At 48.4% G+C, this 16,511-nt stretch overlaps 1 protein-coding gene across 1 annotated transcript; it reads right to left on the bottom strand.

Moving 5' to 3' along the window:
- Window positions 1-3,953: 3,953 nt before the first annotated feature.
- IFT52 (intraflagellar transport 52) lies at window positions 3,954-16,287 on the bottom strand (the record flags this gene model as incomplete). Its single annotated transcript, XM_084271383.1, has 13 exons — window positions 3,954-4,247; window positions 4,798-4,943; window positions 5,420-5,528; window positions 6,828-6,915; window positions 7,924-8,078; window positions 8,778-8,846; window positions 9,528-9,614; window positions 12,125-12,251; window positions 13,337-13,408; window positions 13,496-13,571; window positions 14,382-14,511; window positions 14,810-14,897; window positions 16,169-16,287. 13 exons carry the CDS (start codon window positions 16,285-16,287, stop codon window positions 4,200-4,202), a joined length of 1,314 nt encoding a protein of 437 aa, XP_084127509.1. The 3' UTR covers window positions 3,954-4,199.
- Window positions 16,288-16,511: the final 224 nt, after the last annotated feature.

The raw sequence follows: 16,511 nt of genomic DNA on the forward strand, positions 1-16,511 counted from the left end.
GGTGGAGTAGTTTACACCTAGTACAAAGCTAAGAGTAATGTACACAAGCTGAGGCTAAATAAATGCAACTCTAAGGAGAATGTAGCAATGCCTGAGTAATAAACAGGCTATAGTGCAACTCTTTTACTCTAGAAAGCAAAGGTGGAATGGATGCCCACCTACCTGACATAGATCCTGCTCAGTTCCTTGCACTCTTAAGGAAGACTGAGAGAGGGCTTGCAGAGAACAGCCCTGCTGCTCAAAGCCTGTAACTTGCTAATGACCAGTAATGTGTTTATTCTTACAGGGACACCCCGGTCTCCATCAGCCTGACAGCAGTGGGACTGCACCATGCTGTCCACCAAGAGACACAGCACCAGCACCATGACCATCAAGGAAATCCTGGATAAGGGGTTTGTCGCCAGTGCCTCCAGCCATACTCATTCTCTTGTTGCCAGTTATCACTTGGATGACAGCAGTGCCTCCAAACCAGACACCTGGGAGCTTCTCATGGACTTGGACAATGCAGCAAGAGGCAGTTCTCTGTGTGTGGTCAAGCAGCTGGAGTCTCAGAGCAGCTCTGTGAAGACTGACCCGCAAAGCCTGACCCAGGGTATCACTGACCTCAGTCTTGTCTGCTTCTGCAAGACCCACCAGGCCACCTTAGACCTGTCTGGTTTGCCCTGTGAGCACAGCAGCATAGCTGGCTGCCTGATGGACCTGGTGTCACAGAACACCTCAACGCCCTGCAAGAAAGACAGGCACCCCAAACAGCTGGAGAGCCTGCTCTCCAATAGCACGGAGCTCGCTGGTGCCCTCTCCACACTTGGGAAGATGCCTGCACCCGGGTGGGATATCTCGGCAATAAAAGCCTCCCTGGATAGCAGCCTGTCCCTTGATGTGAGTACTGAGGATTTGAGGTTACTGGGATGCTCCAAACTGGACACGCCATTCCTGGAGACCCCCGCAGCAACCCCTCTGGCTTGGCCTGGTGCCTTCAAGAGACCCCCTCCACTGAGCCACAGCTCTTCCAGCGCCGAGGCCCAGCTGAGCGAGCCCGAGCTGCTCCCCGCGTTCCTGCACCAGGCTCAGTGATGCCGCAGCGCTCCGGGCTCCCTGCCCACCCGCCATCGGCCGCAGAGGAGCGCGTCAGGCGAAGGCAGGACCGTGCCCGGAGCTCTGCCCGTCCCGTGGGCCGGCCGGGGCCAAAGCGGCGGGCGGGGCTGGCCGGAGGGCGCTCCGGCGGCAGCCCCTGGCAGGCCGCACCCGCCCCGCGGGCTCTCCCCTCCCTCCCCAGCGTTGTCTTTCGTATCCATGTAATAAAGATGAAGTTTTTACTCAGCGCCTGGTCCCTGACTCTCTCTGCCTGGCCTGCGGGCGCAGGCCCGCGGGTGGGCCCGCCTCTCCTCGGGCTGAAGCCCGGTCGCCGCTCAAACCCTCCCCCGAGAGCAGCCGCCCGTCCGCGCCCCGGGGCCGCCACGGAGCTCCGGGGGAGGGAGCCCGGCCGCCTCCTTCCGCCGCGGTGGGCTGAGGAGGGGCGAGACTCGGCGGCAAGATGGCCGGGCCCCGGCGAGCTGCGGGCGGGGAGCCCCGCGGCGGGCCCCGCTCCGCTCCCCGGTGCGCGCCCCGCCCGCCCCCGTTACCTGGCAGAGGGGCCTGGGGAGGCCTCGGTGAAGGAGGGGGGCCGGAGCGCGGTTCGGGCCTCCGCCGACGGGCCATGGCGGCCGCGCCGCCTGGGCGGCCGGGGCTCGCCGCTGCCCACGGGGAGCGCGGGTAGGGAGGCGGCGGGCGGGAGGTGCCGCCGGGGCTGGGGATCCCTCTTCTGGCACGCTGGGAGAAAAGCAGCCTGAGAGCGGGGGGGACCGGGCCGTGCGGCCGGAAGACGGCGGCGTCCCGGGGGGTCCCGCAGGCCGCCGCCGCCCCCCCCGCGCTGCCTCCGAGCGCGCTGGGCAGGGCTGGGGGCCGCAGCCCGCCGCAGCCATGGCTCGCCGGCCGGGCCAGCCGCGGGGACGGGGCGCTCTGCCCCCGCCCTGCTCCGGGGGACGCAAGCGAGGGCCCATCGCACCCCCCGGTCCGGGTGCTCTTGCTGTCCGCTTCGAGCTTCCCCGTACGCAGCCGCTCGCTCTCCTGCCTCTTCCCCTCCCCGCCCGCGGCTCACAGCGGCACCGGGGCTTGCTCGTTAAGCGTTTTGGGGCATTTACGGTTCCTTGAAAGACCATCAATTTCCTCCTTTTAGGGACAGATCGAGGGATGAGAAGTCCCGTTGCGTAAGAGGACGGGGAGTGAAAGGGGCAAACAGCAAGAGCTGCTTGTGACCAGCTGCTGTGAGTCGAGCAGTGATGTCATTAACACATGAACTCCAGCAGCCTCACCTTCCAGGGACCTGGCCTTGCTTCTTGAAAGCCTTCACCACTCACCTCCTTCAAAATCCTGTAAATCAGCATAAACTTTACCACTGTGACCAAAGCAAGCCCTTCTGTTCACAAAGTAACAGTTTAAATAACCCCGGGGGGCTAGGGACAACTCTGAAAGATTGATGGGAGCTATTGCCTCCACATGTATTTCACACTGAAGCTTCTGGCTAAAAGAAAACTTCCATTCAGTGAAAAATCGGTTCTTTTAGTTCAGCTGTGAGAGTGGCACTGCAGACAAACAGCAAACAGGGAGCTGCTTGTATTCTCCTGCTGCTCAGATGACTTTTCCTAAACCATGTTACAGCATCAGGAAGAGGTGACAAAGCAACTCAGAGGAAGGGCCCAGAAAGAGAATGTATTTACAGTTTGCAGTATAAACACCACAGAGGGGTACAAAACAGCTCTGTAATTAGCAAGAGATGGCAGGGTTGTTTGGTTCAACTGTGCTCTGTGCCGGGTGACTGATTGGTATTGATACAGCAGAGGAAAGATTAAGCTTATTGTGTAAACGTGTGGCTGGAACACAGGGAGTGCACTGGGTGACAACCACAGCCATGCTGGGAGAGGAAAAAACACATAAAAGGGGAAGAAATGGAAAATGTCAAACATGGTGCTGTGAGCAAGGCATGGCTGCAGAGCAGGCAGAGGTACAGCCACTGCTACACGCTGCATTAGGGCATCTCAACTGGCAAAGAACTCAGGTGGCTTTGGGACCTCCACTAGGAAAACCTGCATCTGAAATAGGAGGCAATGCAAGAAGAAATTACTTTTTCTGGGGAAAAAGATGAGCAGATTTTCCACAAGCAGATTTGATGCTAAAAACCACGTCAGAGCCAGATAAAGCACAGGTGTCACAACGGCTGCAGAGAAGGCTGGGGCAAGGGAAGAGTTTACCTTTCAGAGTTTGGGTGTCAGGCTAAATAACAGCATCTCTTGGATGTGCAGTCTCAGGGTCGATACAAAACAGCCCTCACAACCACGACAGACAGTGGTAATGATGCTGACAGCTCTTCTCACCGCTCCTGTCCTCGGCTCTGTTTCTGCTGTGCAGTGAGGTTCAGCATTCTGTGCTGAATGAGTTTCACTGGCACTTCCACTCTCACACTGTACGTGGCTCACCATCCCTAGAACGGGCTGGGTATCAACTAACTGCATGTGGAGATATTCCAGAGTTTCTACACCTTGCCACATTTTCTTCACCATCATAATCTATTGAAGTCTCTGTCATCCCAGTGCTGTCCCTTCTTTTCAAAACAACACATTTCCAGTCTCAGATGAGGTCACAATCTGCTTAACTCCAACTCCTGCCCTCCCTGGGAAGAAGCCTTTTCCTTCCACAGTAACAAAACCACCTCATCTTGGTTCACTGTGGCAGAGACAAAAGCAGCTGCTGTTGTTAATGGCTGTATTTTCTTTTCCACAGTTCACAACCCAAAATAATTCACTGTGGGAAGGACCAGTAAGGACAACACATTCACCAGGAGAAGCCACAGTGTGCCTTACTACAAGAGAATAAACAATGGAGCCACAAAGAAGGACCCAAACCACCTTTTCTTAGTACAAGATAATATTTTTTTTCATATACAGTTTCAATAAAGAAGTAGAAAAACAGGAAAATATTTGGAAAATGCTTGCAAGATCCCAAGCACTTCCTGAGAAGGCATCAGTTACCCCAACTGTAAGTGATCCAAACGTTCAGTGAGCTACTGAGACAGCCCCGATCACTGCACTGACCACAGAGGTGTTAAAAAAATGGAAAAGGATGTTTTTACTGAGAGGTGGATCTCAAACTGGGGAAGCCAGGTCTCAGTTACCATCCTGGAATGCAGCTTCACTCGTGTCAATATCGTGTTCCTTAGGGAAAGGAAGAGAAAAAAAGAGAAACAAACCCATTAACAATAGGGTAGAAATGTCAGATTTTTGTCTTAACTGGACTACTTGAGACACAGGGCTACCTGTTAGAGGAGAAAGGGCTGACCTGCCACACTCCAGACTCCCAAGCATCCCAAGTACTTACTATGAGGAATTATTTCAACACAGCCCTGCTTGTGAGCAACAAGGCTGGCTTCACATCTGTGCTGTAGCATTAGCCAGCGCTGTGAAGGTCCGTGAGGGCACGCTGCTGTTACACAACACACCCTTAATGAGCTGCATTGAGCTGAAATCACCAAGCTATGCTTGCATGTATTAATCCCCCAATTAAATGAGAGACTTAATAAACTGAGCACTACACATTCTATACAGATTAATGGTCTCAAGTATTCTGGTCTAATTTACTGTACAGCCAATGCCTTAAACACATCACTGTGCCTCCTGCCTGGGACATGTGTAGTAGCTACAAACATGTATCAGCTCATTGCTGATGGTGCCAAGCCTTCACTTGTAATTCTGTCATTATAAATACCTGATTCAGTTTCTTAAACTCAACCACTTGGAAGAAGATGTACTCCAGGATATGCTTGGCATCTTGCTTCTCCTTTGGGAATTTACTTGTTACTCCTAGGATATCGCCACACTTTCGTATGTAGAACTCCAGGTCATCATCAGTACCTAGAGAAGGATCCCAAGGAAGAAAGTGGGTGAGTATCACAGACATCCCTGTCACCTGGGCAAAAGCACCCTACAGATCTCCACTTGCTGCTGGCATTCTGGGAGGTCAGGTCCTACAGCCAAGCTCAGTGGATTAGCTGTGGGTATTCTTGCAGCTAGTTTTAGGTTTAAGGTGTGTTCAGAGTAACCTGAGCATTTTAACTTCAGAGCATTAAAAATGTGAAATAAATCAGCAAGACTCTGCAAAAGCAGTTTGTGTGTGCTACAGGCAACAGCAGGCAGAAGCATAATACAATGGTGTGGTACATCAGGTCACGTTATCAGTTTCCAAGGCCTTGCAATGTCTTAGCCCAGGATGACAGCAGTGGATTTTCATAAACAAGGAGCATATTTTAAACCTAAATAGAACCACAGTTTTTCCTCCCAAAATTGGACTCTGTATGGAAACATGTAAGCAATGAGTCTGCCCTGCTTACATTTGTTGGTTATCTCTGCAAGACGAGTTTTCTCAGAGGAAAAAGTTTCATCCAAGTCAAAGAGCTCCAGTGGGGGAGGGGGCAGCTCTCGGAAAGCCGGTGGAAAAACCTTGGAGAGAAGAAGCAGCAGGGTTTATTGCCCAGGGTCTCTCTCACCCATCTCTAAGACAACAGTTTTTGACTTACACTGGACTCAAATAAACCATTCATGGAGTCAAAAGCAACTCCAAAGGCTGCAGTACCACGGTACACATTTTAAAATATTCTATTTATATTTTGTTAAAATAAGTGAATGTTCCAAAAGAGTTTGGTCATGGGGACGCCAGAACCATCCCCCAGCATCACACCCAGACACACCACACTTGCAGTTTGAGTTTAGTTGTGCTCCATCAGGTCCAGGTGATAGCTGCAGTACTAAGCTCAGCACAAGCAGCTCACCTTGGAAATGTATTCACCTTAATTCTGGGAAGAGTATGTTCTTTTTCATGCCATCACCACTATGCCACAAGCTAAACTTGCCTTTTTGAAGAGCAGTGCATGAGACACAACTTTCAGTCACAGTAATGTTTCCCCAGTGGACAACATAAAGAAGGATGGAGCCACAATGGCAAAACTCAAAGATACTCAAAGATTTATCTGCTTTTCAAAACCAGTCTGACAACGCCACGGCTCATGGTGCTGCTGCCAGCCCAAATCTCTGTTGGTAAAAGTCTGGCCAGCCCTTGCTGTAACAGACCAACACTCTGCTTTCTACTTCCCCAACGGACATGGGAGACTGAGGATGGGTGGGACAGACTGGCCCCTTCCCTGGCAGTAACTTACACCACCTCTGCTTTCTGAAATACCACTGCCTGTTTCCACAGGGAAGGTTGAACCCCAGCAGCTCCCTGGGCTGGGAGCAGGACCCCAGCAGCTCCCTGGGCAGGGAGCAGGACCCCAGCAGCTCCCTGGGCAGGGAACAGGATCCCAGCAGCTCCCTGGTCGGGGAGCAGGACCCCAGCAGCTCCCTGGGCTGGGAACAGGACCCCAGCAGCAATCTGGGCTGGGAGCAGGACCCCAGCAGCTCCCTGGGCGGGGAGCAGGACCCAAGCAGCTCTCTGGGCTGGGAGCAGCTACTCAGCTGAAAGCTGAGATACACCATGGGCCCTGCTGTGGTTATGGATACTACATGTTCAAGTGATGTTGACAGAAATTAAGAAGCATAAATTAGTGCTCTTTCCTAGAGCACAGTCCCTGCAATGTATCCAACTCCCAGCTGATTAATGATTACAACAGCACTTCTCTCAATTTTTGGAGAGTTTGGTGGTTTTTTTGTTCACTGCTTTGAAAGAACTATGGAAATGAAACACAGAGGTTCCACATGGAACAGGTTTCTCCATGTGCTGTACCAGCAAGGAGATTTACTCACAGCTGGCTGGAGGGCAGGTAGTGGAGTCTCAAATTGAGGCTGAATGAGTTGAAGGGGTTCATGCTTCACATTCAGCTGTTCATAGGCTCTGCAGCACAGGAAAAAGACAATATGAGAGCAGAAGTGACACAACAGCCATTTCCAGATGCTCACAGAAGGGCTGCAGAAAGAAATTTTTATGAAGGCACCAGAGTCAACATCATGCACAGTCACAGCATTAAAGAAATAGGATGCCTCATTTTACAAAGCCCATAGAAAACGACCTCTCAGTTGTAACTGACTTCTGCAGCAAGTTAAAATGATGACAGAGGAGAAGGTAAGGATAGGTGGATACATAAAAAAAGGAAGTGCCACCTTAATTCTTCAAGCAACTTTAGGTGAACGTGTATGAGGAATAAGTGACCCAGTTTGAAAAGAGCAGGCTTGGATTTCAGAAGGTTTTTCAGGAAGTCCACAACCAAAAGCTATTATTTTAAACTAAGTTACTTGCTATGGGATGAGAAGGGAGATCCCTCTATGGATTCACATTCAGCAGAAACACAAGATATACAGGGTAAGAAGGAGGAATGTTCACAACAGATTGGAGCTTCATGGCATTTGTGTTAAACCTGCTACTATTCCACGTGTTCACACACAATCTGAATACAAGATGAGTTGTGAGGAGCAAAACTGCAGTGGTACAAAGGTGGCACAACTGAGCAGCAGATAAATCTCAAGACACAATTACTGGGACATGCAAAGACAAACGTAATGCAGCTTCACTCAGTAAATGCCAAGTAATTCAGCAGTGAAAAACCAACCAGCTCTCAGTTTCCACTCCAGAAAGTACCCAACATCACTGCAGGCAGTGCTACTAAAAATACCAGTTTGCTGGATCAGCAGTCATTGGAAAAAGGGAGAGAACAATGTCAGAAACTACAGGTAAGAAGGAAGAGAAAACAGCACTGTCACACTGTACCCATCAGTCTTCTGGGACATCCACATTCCAAAAGCTGCCCACAGCTCAGTCCCTTCTGCTCTAAGCACACAGAGAAAAGGCAGGATACACAGTGGAAAAAGAAGTAAGGAAAAGAATAAAATAATCACAGCTGCTGACTTGATAACTGAAGGGAGGACAGTTGTATCCTGCTCATAAAGGGACGTGTCGAACAGCTTAGTGACATCTCTTGGGTTCTCATCTCCTTCCTGCAGACAGACTCGCAGTTGCTTTGACAGCACAGCTGTGTTTGGGAGCATGGTGTAGTCTGAAATCTGAACACACACACATATACACATGTGATTTAAAAAGACCAACCCATTTACACAGTCTCTTTCTAGTTTACATCTCATTAATTCGCTCTCCACCAGGTATGACCATTGGCAGTGCTCTTTACTAGATCAGACTGTGCAGACTCTGTTCTCTGAGCTGTACAGATACTTGTCACTGGGATGTTGTATATGGACTGGTTACTCCTTTACAATACTTAATTTTAAGCTGTCATGTAGCTTACAGGGCAAGCCTGTTGTTCTTTTTATGCACAGAGAGTATATGATATTTCCAAATAAAAATAGGACTTGCCTATGTCAGTTAAAGAAAACAACTACACACCGACACACAGGTTGCACCCTTCTCATGTACAGAAATCCACCTTCACTCCTGTTCCTCTTGTCTGAAGGCTCAGAGCAAACTTATGAAGTTGGAGCAACAAATGATCTCAAACACAGCAAACTGGGATGAGACCTTCACAAGTGAAGTCTGACAGCAAACAGCAATCTGACAGAGATACAATGCCATCATTTTTTTTGCCTGCTCCATCTGCCTATTCAGTCTCAGACTGTGAATAAAGGGTCTGCAACAACAACAGCCTCCATCCAGCTGTTAAACATTCTGTGCTAAAGATATGGTTTGCCAGAACTGGTGCTGCTGGATTCTTTATTACTATTTACTTCCTTGTAATGGATTTCTCTTACCTCAGGGTCCTCCATATCCATGTGGTTTAAATGGATATCTGATGTTGTGAGCCACTGGAAAAGCACATCCTGGAGAAGGGCAAAGGTCAATTAATTACTGGAGAGTCTAAGTAAACTATTCTAATGCTTGAAATTCATATTAGATCTATTAAATTACATACAGTGAAAAGGAAGAAAATAAATGGGTAATAAATCAAAGAACATGTGTGGAGAATATCCAAGCTTTATTTGTATTTACACAGGGAAAGAAGGAGTCATGGCAATGACCATACTTTGTATGAGGTGCATGCTTTCAGGAACACCCCAGCAGGAAACTCCCCTTCTCACACATAACAACGCAGCATCCCCCACTTTGGGAAGCGCGTTACGATCTCCAGGTATCAGGACTGATACACACCAGTGTTTAGCATTAATCATGGAGCCATGATCAAGGAAGCTATGAAAAAGCAGTAAACAAAAAAGCCTGCCTGAATATTTAAATGTTAATAACAATGTGCTGAACAGAAGGAGGAAACACTTCTCAGAGTCCTGTAATGTAACTAATGAACTATGACTTTAAGAACTCCTTCCTGTTACCTGTGCTCTAACACATTCCTCAGGACATTAGTATTGCATTAGAATCTCCCTCCTGAATCCATTTCATAGCTGCCTTGGTCTGACATCAAGCTAGTGAGCTTGGGCTGCTTTGTAAGTGCTTTGGATAGCCACTAAAAAAACCCCAACTTTAAGAAAACACAATAAACAACTTACCATGATCTTACCATTTTCTTCTTTATCTAAATATTGATCACTGAACATGTGGGAAGATCCCAGAGCTGCTATCTTCCCACCTTGGCTCTATCAATAAAAACAAAACAGCAAAAAATTCTTTCAAGTAACAATTTTAGAGGCAATTGTTAAAGTAACTACAAAGTGTTTCAAAGAATTAGGAAACTCTGGAATAAGCAGCAGCAAAAGCAGTTTCACTGCACAGCAGCACTGTGAGTGTACTTGCTCTTAAGGCTCATCAATTTATTAGGAACACTGATCTGCATCCCATGAGGGCACAGACAACTGGCTGGCAGTGAAAAACCAAGCCAGAGTACCATCAACAATAGCTGTGCTTCAGCTACTTTGGCAGGAAAAGAACACTCTCCTTCCAATCAAGTGAAAATAATGAAGTGAAATGGGCACACTATTGACCTCTGGCAACTGATTCCTCAGCGTTCAGAATGCAAACCTAGAGCCCAGTGACATGAATGCATGAAGAAGTCAGTAAATTTAAGATTTGTAAGATGAAAAGCCAAATACACAGGTCATTATGTCTTAATCTGGCTAATTTACACATGCATGAAAAGGCATTCCTGAAACACCTTCAGAACACTTCCCAAAGACCACCCCATAATCCTTCCCAAGGTGTGTGTAAGAACCAGGGAGCTTTCAGCAGAGCAAGCAGCCCTCTCCTGCTCCTTGCTCCAGCTGTGACACTCACAACACACCAATGAATACAGCTGGAACAGATCTCATGATACATCCAAGTTCCACTTAGTTTAACACATTTCTGATGCATCACACTCCATGTTTTGCAAGGTTTTAACCCAAATTCTACAGGCTTTACCCACAGCAGCACAACTGCTCTTCCTGCTCTTCCTTCCTTCACTTGCTGTATCACTTTTTCACTCCAAGAGACCTTTTCCTTCAACCAAATTACTCTGCTCTGCTTGTAAGACAGCCTCTGTCTCTGGCTTCAGCTTCTGCCCTTGTGTCTGCAACTTCCTTAACCAGACAGGGAACATGATGTGTGACATAGACATCCCATCACAGGAAGCACTGTTGGAATGATGTGGTTTCCCCTGCACAAATCTGTTACACTTTATTGATCAACTCATGCAAAACATTTCGTGGACGTGCAAGAGAGGTACCTGGTTTGCACTTACAGCATCACCTAGTTCTAATTCTCAGAAGAAAGCAATCCTCTCTATACTGACCAGGTGAGGCACATGAACCCCCCCATGAACAGGTGCAGTCTTGAACCAAGAACACCAACCAGCAAGGCTATGATCCCAGCAGAGTCAGGTCTTTGCCTAACACCATGACTTACAGCATGAAAACACAACTCACCAGTGCAAATAGTTTCACTATTATCACAGGTGCAAAGTTAGACCTGAGTCTATGGGTGTGCAGAGAGTGTGTGGATGGAGGGATTTCATTATACCTCACTCTGACACTGCAGATAAAAAGCAAGCAGCAATTTTACTTGCAGGTTCACTTCATGCTGCTGTATCATCTCTGACTCGTGGGGTTTATTTCAGGCACAGCATGGGGGAGGAGGGGTGGAGCTGGGCATCCTCAGCAAAAAATACCTTCTTAACAAAGATGCCAAAACCCCACAGCAGTGTTAGAAACTCATCTACATAGTAAAATATGTGTTGATAAGTTCACATTGGCTAACAATATTAATCATTTGTTTGTACCCATCAACTACTACTAGATCACTGAACTACTAATTTTAATAAATTAACAGGGCTGGATGGGTAAGAGAACATAAAAATCTACTAATTCACAGAGTCACAGAACTGCAGGGGTTGGAAGGGACCTCCAGAGCTCATCAGGTCCAACCCCCTGCCAAAGCAGGGTCCCTAGGACAGGTCACACAGGTCGGTGTCCAGACGGGGCTGGAATCTCTCCAGAGAAGGAGACTCCACACCCCCTGGGCAGCCTGTCCCAGGGCTCCCTCACCCTCACCAGGAAGAAGTTCTTCCCCAGATTGGTGTGGAACTCCCTGTGCTCCAACTTGAGGCCATCGCCCCTTGTCCTGTCCCCACAGACACTGAGAAGAGGCTGGACATTTCCCCTGTGTCCCACCCTTCAGATACTGATAACTATTGATCAGATCCCCTCTCAGGCTTCTCTTCTCAAGGCTGAACAGCCCCAGCTCACTCACAGGGGAGATGCTCCAGGCCCTTAATCACCTTCATAGCCCTGTGCTGGACTCTCTCCAGGAGAAGATTCCAAGGTGAGCATCCTCTTCCCTAACTTGATACAGCGTATTTATGAAGCTAATGATAAACTTACCTACTAAATGATTAGTAAAACAGTGGGGGGAAAACCTCAAACCTTAAAGAAGAAAAAATATCCATCTCTCAACCAAAGAAATATATAATCTCTGCTGACCATCAAATTAATTCTCCTCTAATCCCGTGCAAAGGAGTTTTCCATAAAAGGAGGCAGGAGTCACTAGGCTTGTCTGAAGCTTGCAGATGCATCAGAAAGAGAAGGGGGTTTTTTAAGTACAACCAGAAAATACACACTGGGTATTTGTGTGGGGTAGGGGGAGAACCCATGCTCTGTGACACGCACGGTCATACCTCATGCTGATAGAAAGCAAGAACAGGCCTGTTGAGCGGGAAGCAGACAGATCCTGTGGACAGAATAGCCACTGCTGGCTTCATCACGTTCAGCGTGGCGCCGAATGGGTACATGAAAGTGAGTGCTCTGCAGGAGACAGAGAAACTCCCTGAGTACCTGCACCTGCCAGGCAGGCCAGGCTTATTTATAGAACTAAGTTTGTCTGCCTAAAGCACAAACTACTCGTGCATTGGTGGTGGAATGCAGAGAGGCATCGTTTCAAACATTCTTCACACCATAAAAATGACATTTTAGTCCCTTTCTGTGGGTTTTTCCAGGTTGACAATTTGTCTTAAATAAGGAACAAAGAACAGTCTTGATTTCTGTTTGGACACTGCTGTACCTGGGGAAGAACTGTTCCTGAGGGCACTCAGCAATAGGATGAGGGGTGATGGTTTTAAACTAGAAAAGGGGAGATTTAGATTGGATATCAGTAAATAATTCTTCAATGTGAGGGTGGTGGATCACTGGAAGAGGTTGCACAGAGAGGTGGTGGAGGCCCCATCCCCAGAGACATTCAAGGTCAGGCTTGATGGGGCTCTGAGCTACCAGATCTAGTGAAGATGTCCCTGCTCACTGCAGGGGGTTGGACTTGATGGCCTTTGAAGGTCCCTTCCAACCTTACACATTCTGTGAGTCTATGATTCTATGTATCTGAGAGAAGGGTAGGGGTGTTTAACTCACATTTTGTACATTTTTCCTTTTAATCAGCCACATGGTCATGCATGGGTCTAAAAACTAGTTGCAAGGAAGAATATAAACATTTATAGTTATTTACAGTAATGCCTTTTCACTCCTCCTCAGCAACAAACATTCATCTTACTCTGGCTTAAGATTTTCTAAAAGATGCAGGGTTGCTCATACCTGCATCCAGACCACCTGCTAGCCAGAGGTTACTCATATTTACATTGTGTAATCAAACTCAAATCCACAGACTTGGGGCAAAACCAATGTAATAATTCTCTTCAAGACCTATCACTCCTGCTCCTTCACTGGTGATCAAGCACTACTAAACAGATTCTCCTTTCCAGGTATGACCTTGGGGAACAAGAAGCTGACACAACAAACACATGAGAAAACCTCACCACAAGCACTCACATTCCTGCTAGATTACAGACCTGCTGATTCAGAACTGGGCTCCATCTTTTCACATCCTCAAGGGAAACACTTACTGTGAGTCATGGCCACTTCCATCTCCATCTGTTGTCTCAAGCGCTGATTTTCTTCCAGCTTCACTGATTCCCCTACAAGATGTTGAAAAGCAAAGCTCACTGAGAACAATACAGATGGTAAGAGGTTACTGCAAAGGCTTATGAACCCCAAATGTTTACCTATTCACAACTCCATCAGAGATCAGTGCTTCTTTTGGGTGGTGGTACTTGTAATACACATTTCGTACTACAGCATCTTGAAGAGATTAAAAAAGGAAAGACATTTTCACTTCAGGTGATCAGTGTGCTTGACAGAATGGAAAATGACTTGATTCCCCAGGTGTTTGCTTCCAACACCACAAAGCTGCCACATGGCACATCAGAACTCAGATCAGTCTTCTCTACTGCTGCCTTTTGGACATACAGATTTAAAACAGATTTGTCTTCTGCATGGCTACTGCAACACAGAAGAGGCCAAAGGATGATCAAGTTAAAAGAATATGTATAAAGCTTTACAAGTTCAAATTCTTGTTTTAAACACTGAAACTGTTAAAAAGGCAGTCTAGAAATGCCACCAAAGACCCTACAAATATTTTAGGTGCACTGAGACCCAGTTGCTTTGGGATTTCAGTTGGGTTTTTCACATTGCCAGTACAAAACCTAATGAATGGCATTTTATTGGTCTGCTAAAGGAAAGTTGATTCAGGGCAAGTATCAAGTGATTCAGTTTATTACAACGTGTGGATATAATACTTGAAATGAAAGGCTTTTTTAACCAAGAAACATTACTGGGATTGGTTTTTTTGTTAGTAAATACCACTAAAATTGATGACTACAGCAAAGAAATGGAGATGGACAATTTGTTATGAGGGTACTGTCTCTCTGGAAAGCCTTTGGTGTGCTTCAGTTTTTACACATGTGCATATAGATTTCAGGAAAACCATCTTAGACCAAAAGATGCTTTGTGAGAGGGATGTGTTTGGCCAGTTACCTACAAAGGCTGAACCTGAACCCGCTCTTTAGATTTGGCCCAAAACAGAAGAGTACAAGGTACCAGCCCCGTTACCATTATTGAAAATGATCCCATATTCTTCTAACAAGAAGTTAATATTTGTGCCGCATCGGGACTCTCCACCTTCTCTTAGCATCACCAGGATGGCCCCACCATCCTCCAGGAACTTCTTCAGGACAGAAAACTAGAAGACAGCAAAGACCCAGAAAAAACACATGTGAAAGAAGTTACATGAGAACGAAGCTACATGAGAAAGAAGCCTCATGTGTGACTGCCTGAACTTTTACTGAGGTGAGGGCAGGCGAATTACTCTGTCTCTACTTGCAGTGAACTTGATCCTACCAGAAAAACATTCAAATTTCAATTTGTACAAATTCCTATAAAGCAGTACTACTGCTGGTTCTTCTGTGTTGTTCGTGCCTATTCCACATGAAATAAATCTTGAAGCATAAGTAATTTGCAGGCAATTCTTGCCTCCTTACCTCAGCGGTGCTGAACTTCTCTCTTGGCCCTGCTGTAATCCACAGTTTAACCCCGACCAGTTTCTCTGCCGTGATCTCATCTTTTAAGCTAGGGACAGATTAACAGACACACGTTATTCCTGGATATAGTCCTGAACCACAACTTCCTTTTTTGTACAAACACAGAGCAAATCACTTCAGTGATTTCACATCCTTTTATCAGGGCTTAAAGGTGACAATTCAAGTGAAAATAATCCTTACCCATTTTAACCCACTAAACATAAGTGCCCCTCTAACAGGGTACTGTGGCAGATCCAGAACTACTATCAACTGTCATTGCTGCTACTAATCTTTGCACCTGACAAGCTTCCTCCTGTTTTCCTTTTTGCTCTGGGCACATTTTGTAGTGGACAGGCAGTATGCTATGCACAAGGGCTGTCTTCTTTTATTCCAAGTTCTAAATCAAGATAGACTCAAAATACCGCACCTGGAGTTTCATCCTTATAACACACTCTCTCTCTCTTCTGCAGATAAGATAGGTGGGAGCTCTGAAGAAATTACAGCCAAATTACAACTAATGCCAGAGAGTGCAGCCACTGCAAAGACAGACCTTAGCTCACCCTTACTACAGGAAGGATGTTGAGATGCTGACAGTGTCTGGAGAAGGGTGAGGAAGCTCATAATGGGGCTGGAGCACAAGTCCTGTGAGGAGCAGCTGAGGGAGCTGGGGCTTTGTAGTCTTGAGAAAAGGATGCTGAGGGGAGACCTCATTGCTCTCTACAGATACCTGCAGGGTGGTTGCAAAGATGTCGGGGTTGGTCTCTTCTCTCAGGTCAAGCAATTGGATGAGAGGGAACAGCTTGAAATTGCCCCAGGGGAGATTCAGGTCAGATGTCAGAAGAATTTCTGCACTGAACGGGCTGTCAGGCGTTGGGACAGGCTGCCCAGGGGGTGGTGGGGTCACCATCCCTCGGGGGATTTAAAAGGCCTGTGGATGAAGTGCTGAAGGACACGGTCTAGGGATGGGCTGGGCAGGGCAGGGCTGGGCTGTGGCTGGACTCGATCACAGAATGACTAGGTTGGACAAGACCTTTAAGCTCAACGAGTCCAACTGTAGATGACCTAAAGGGTCTCTGCCAACCCAGGTGACCCCATGATTCCATGCCCACAGAGGCTGGGATACTCCAGGGAGGCCACACACCTGAGGCGCTCCGCAGGGCCTGGGGGTGCCGCCGGCCCCGCTCGGCAGAGGCGGCTGAGGCGAGGCGCACCGCCAGGCCGCGCCGGGGGCAGGCTCCTCTCCGCCCGCCTCAGGGGCCGCGGCCGCCGCGATGGACCGTCCGACCGCTCCCGCCAGCGCCCCGAAAAGCCGCCCCTCACCTCTGCACCTTCCAGTTGCCGCGGAGCCTCTTACGCAAGGACTTGTAGCTGCCGGCGAGCGTGAACGCCTCCCCCTTGGAGGCGCTGAACACTACGGCATTGCGCGGGCCCCTCTCCATAGGGGCACCCCGCGCTGCCGCAGGGGACGCCGAAGAACGGCGGCTCTCGGGCCTCCGACGCTCCCGCTGCCCGGCGGGCCCGGGGGACAGGGGGGGTTGGGGGGAACAGGGGGGTTTAGGGGTGGGGGGGTGTCCCCGCTGCGGCGGGGCAGAGCGGTCCCGGCCGCGCTCTCCGCGGCGCGCTCCGCCTAGCAACGCGCCGGCCGCCGGGGCGCAGGCGCGGA

The sequence above is a fragment of the Gallinula chloropus genome (assembly GCF_964237585.1).
Source record: "Gallinula chloropus genome assembly, chromosome: 16".
In the NCBI taxonomy this organism is placed as follows: domain Eukaryota; kingdom Metazoa; phylum Chordata; class Aves; order Gruiformes; family Rallidae; genus Gallinula; species Gallinula chloropus.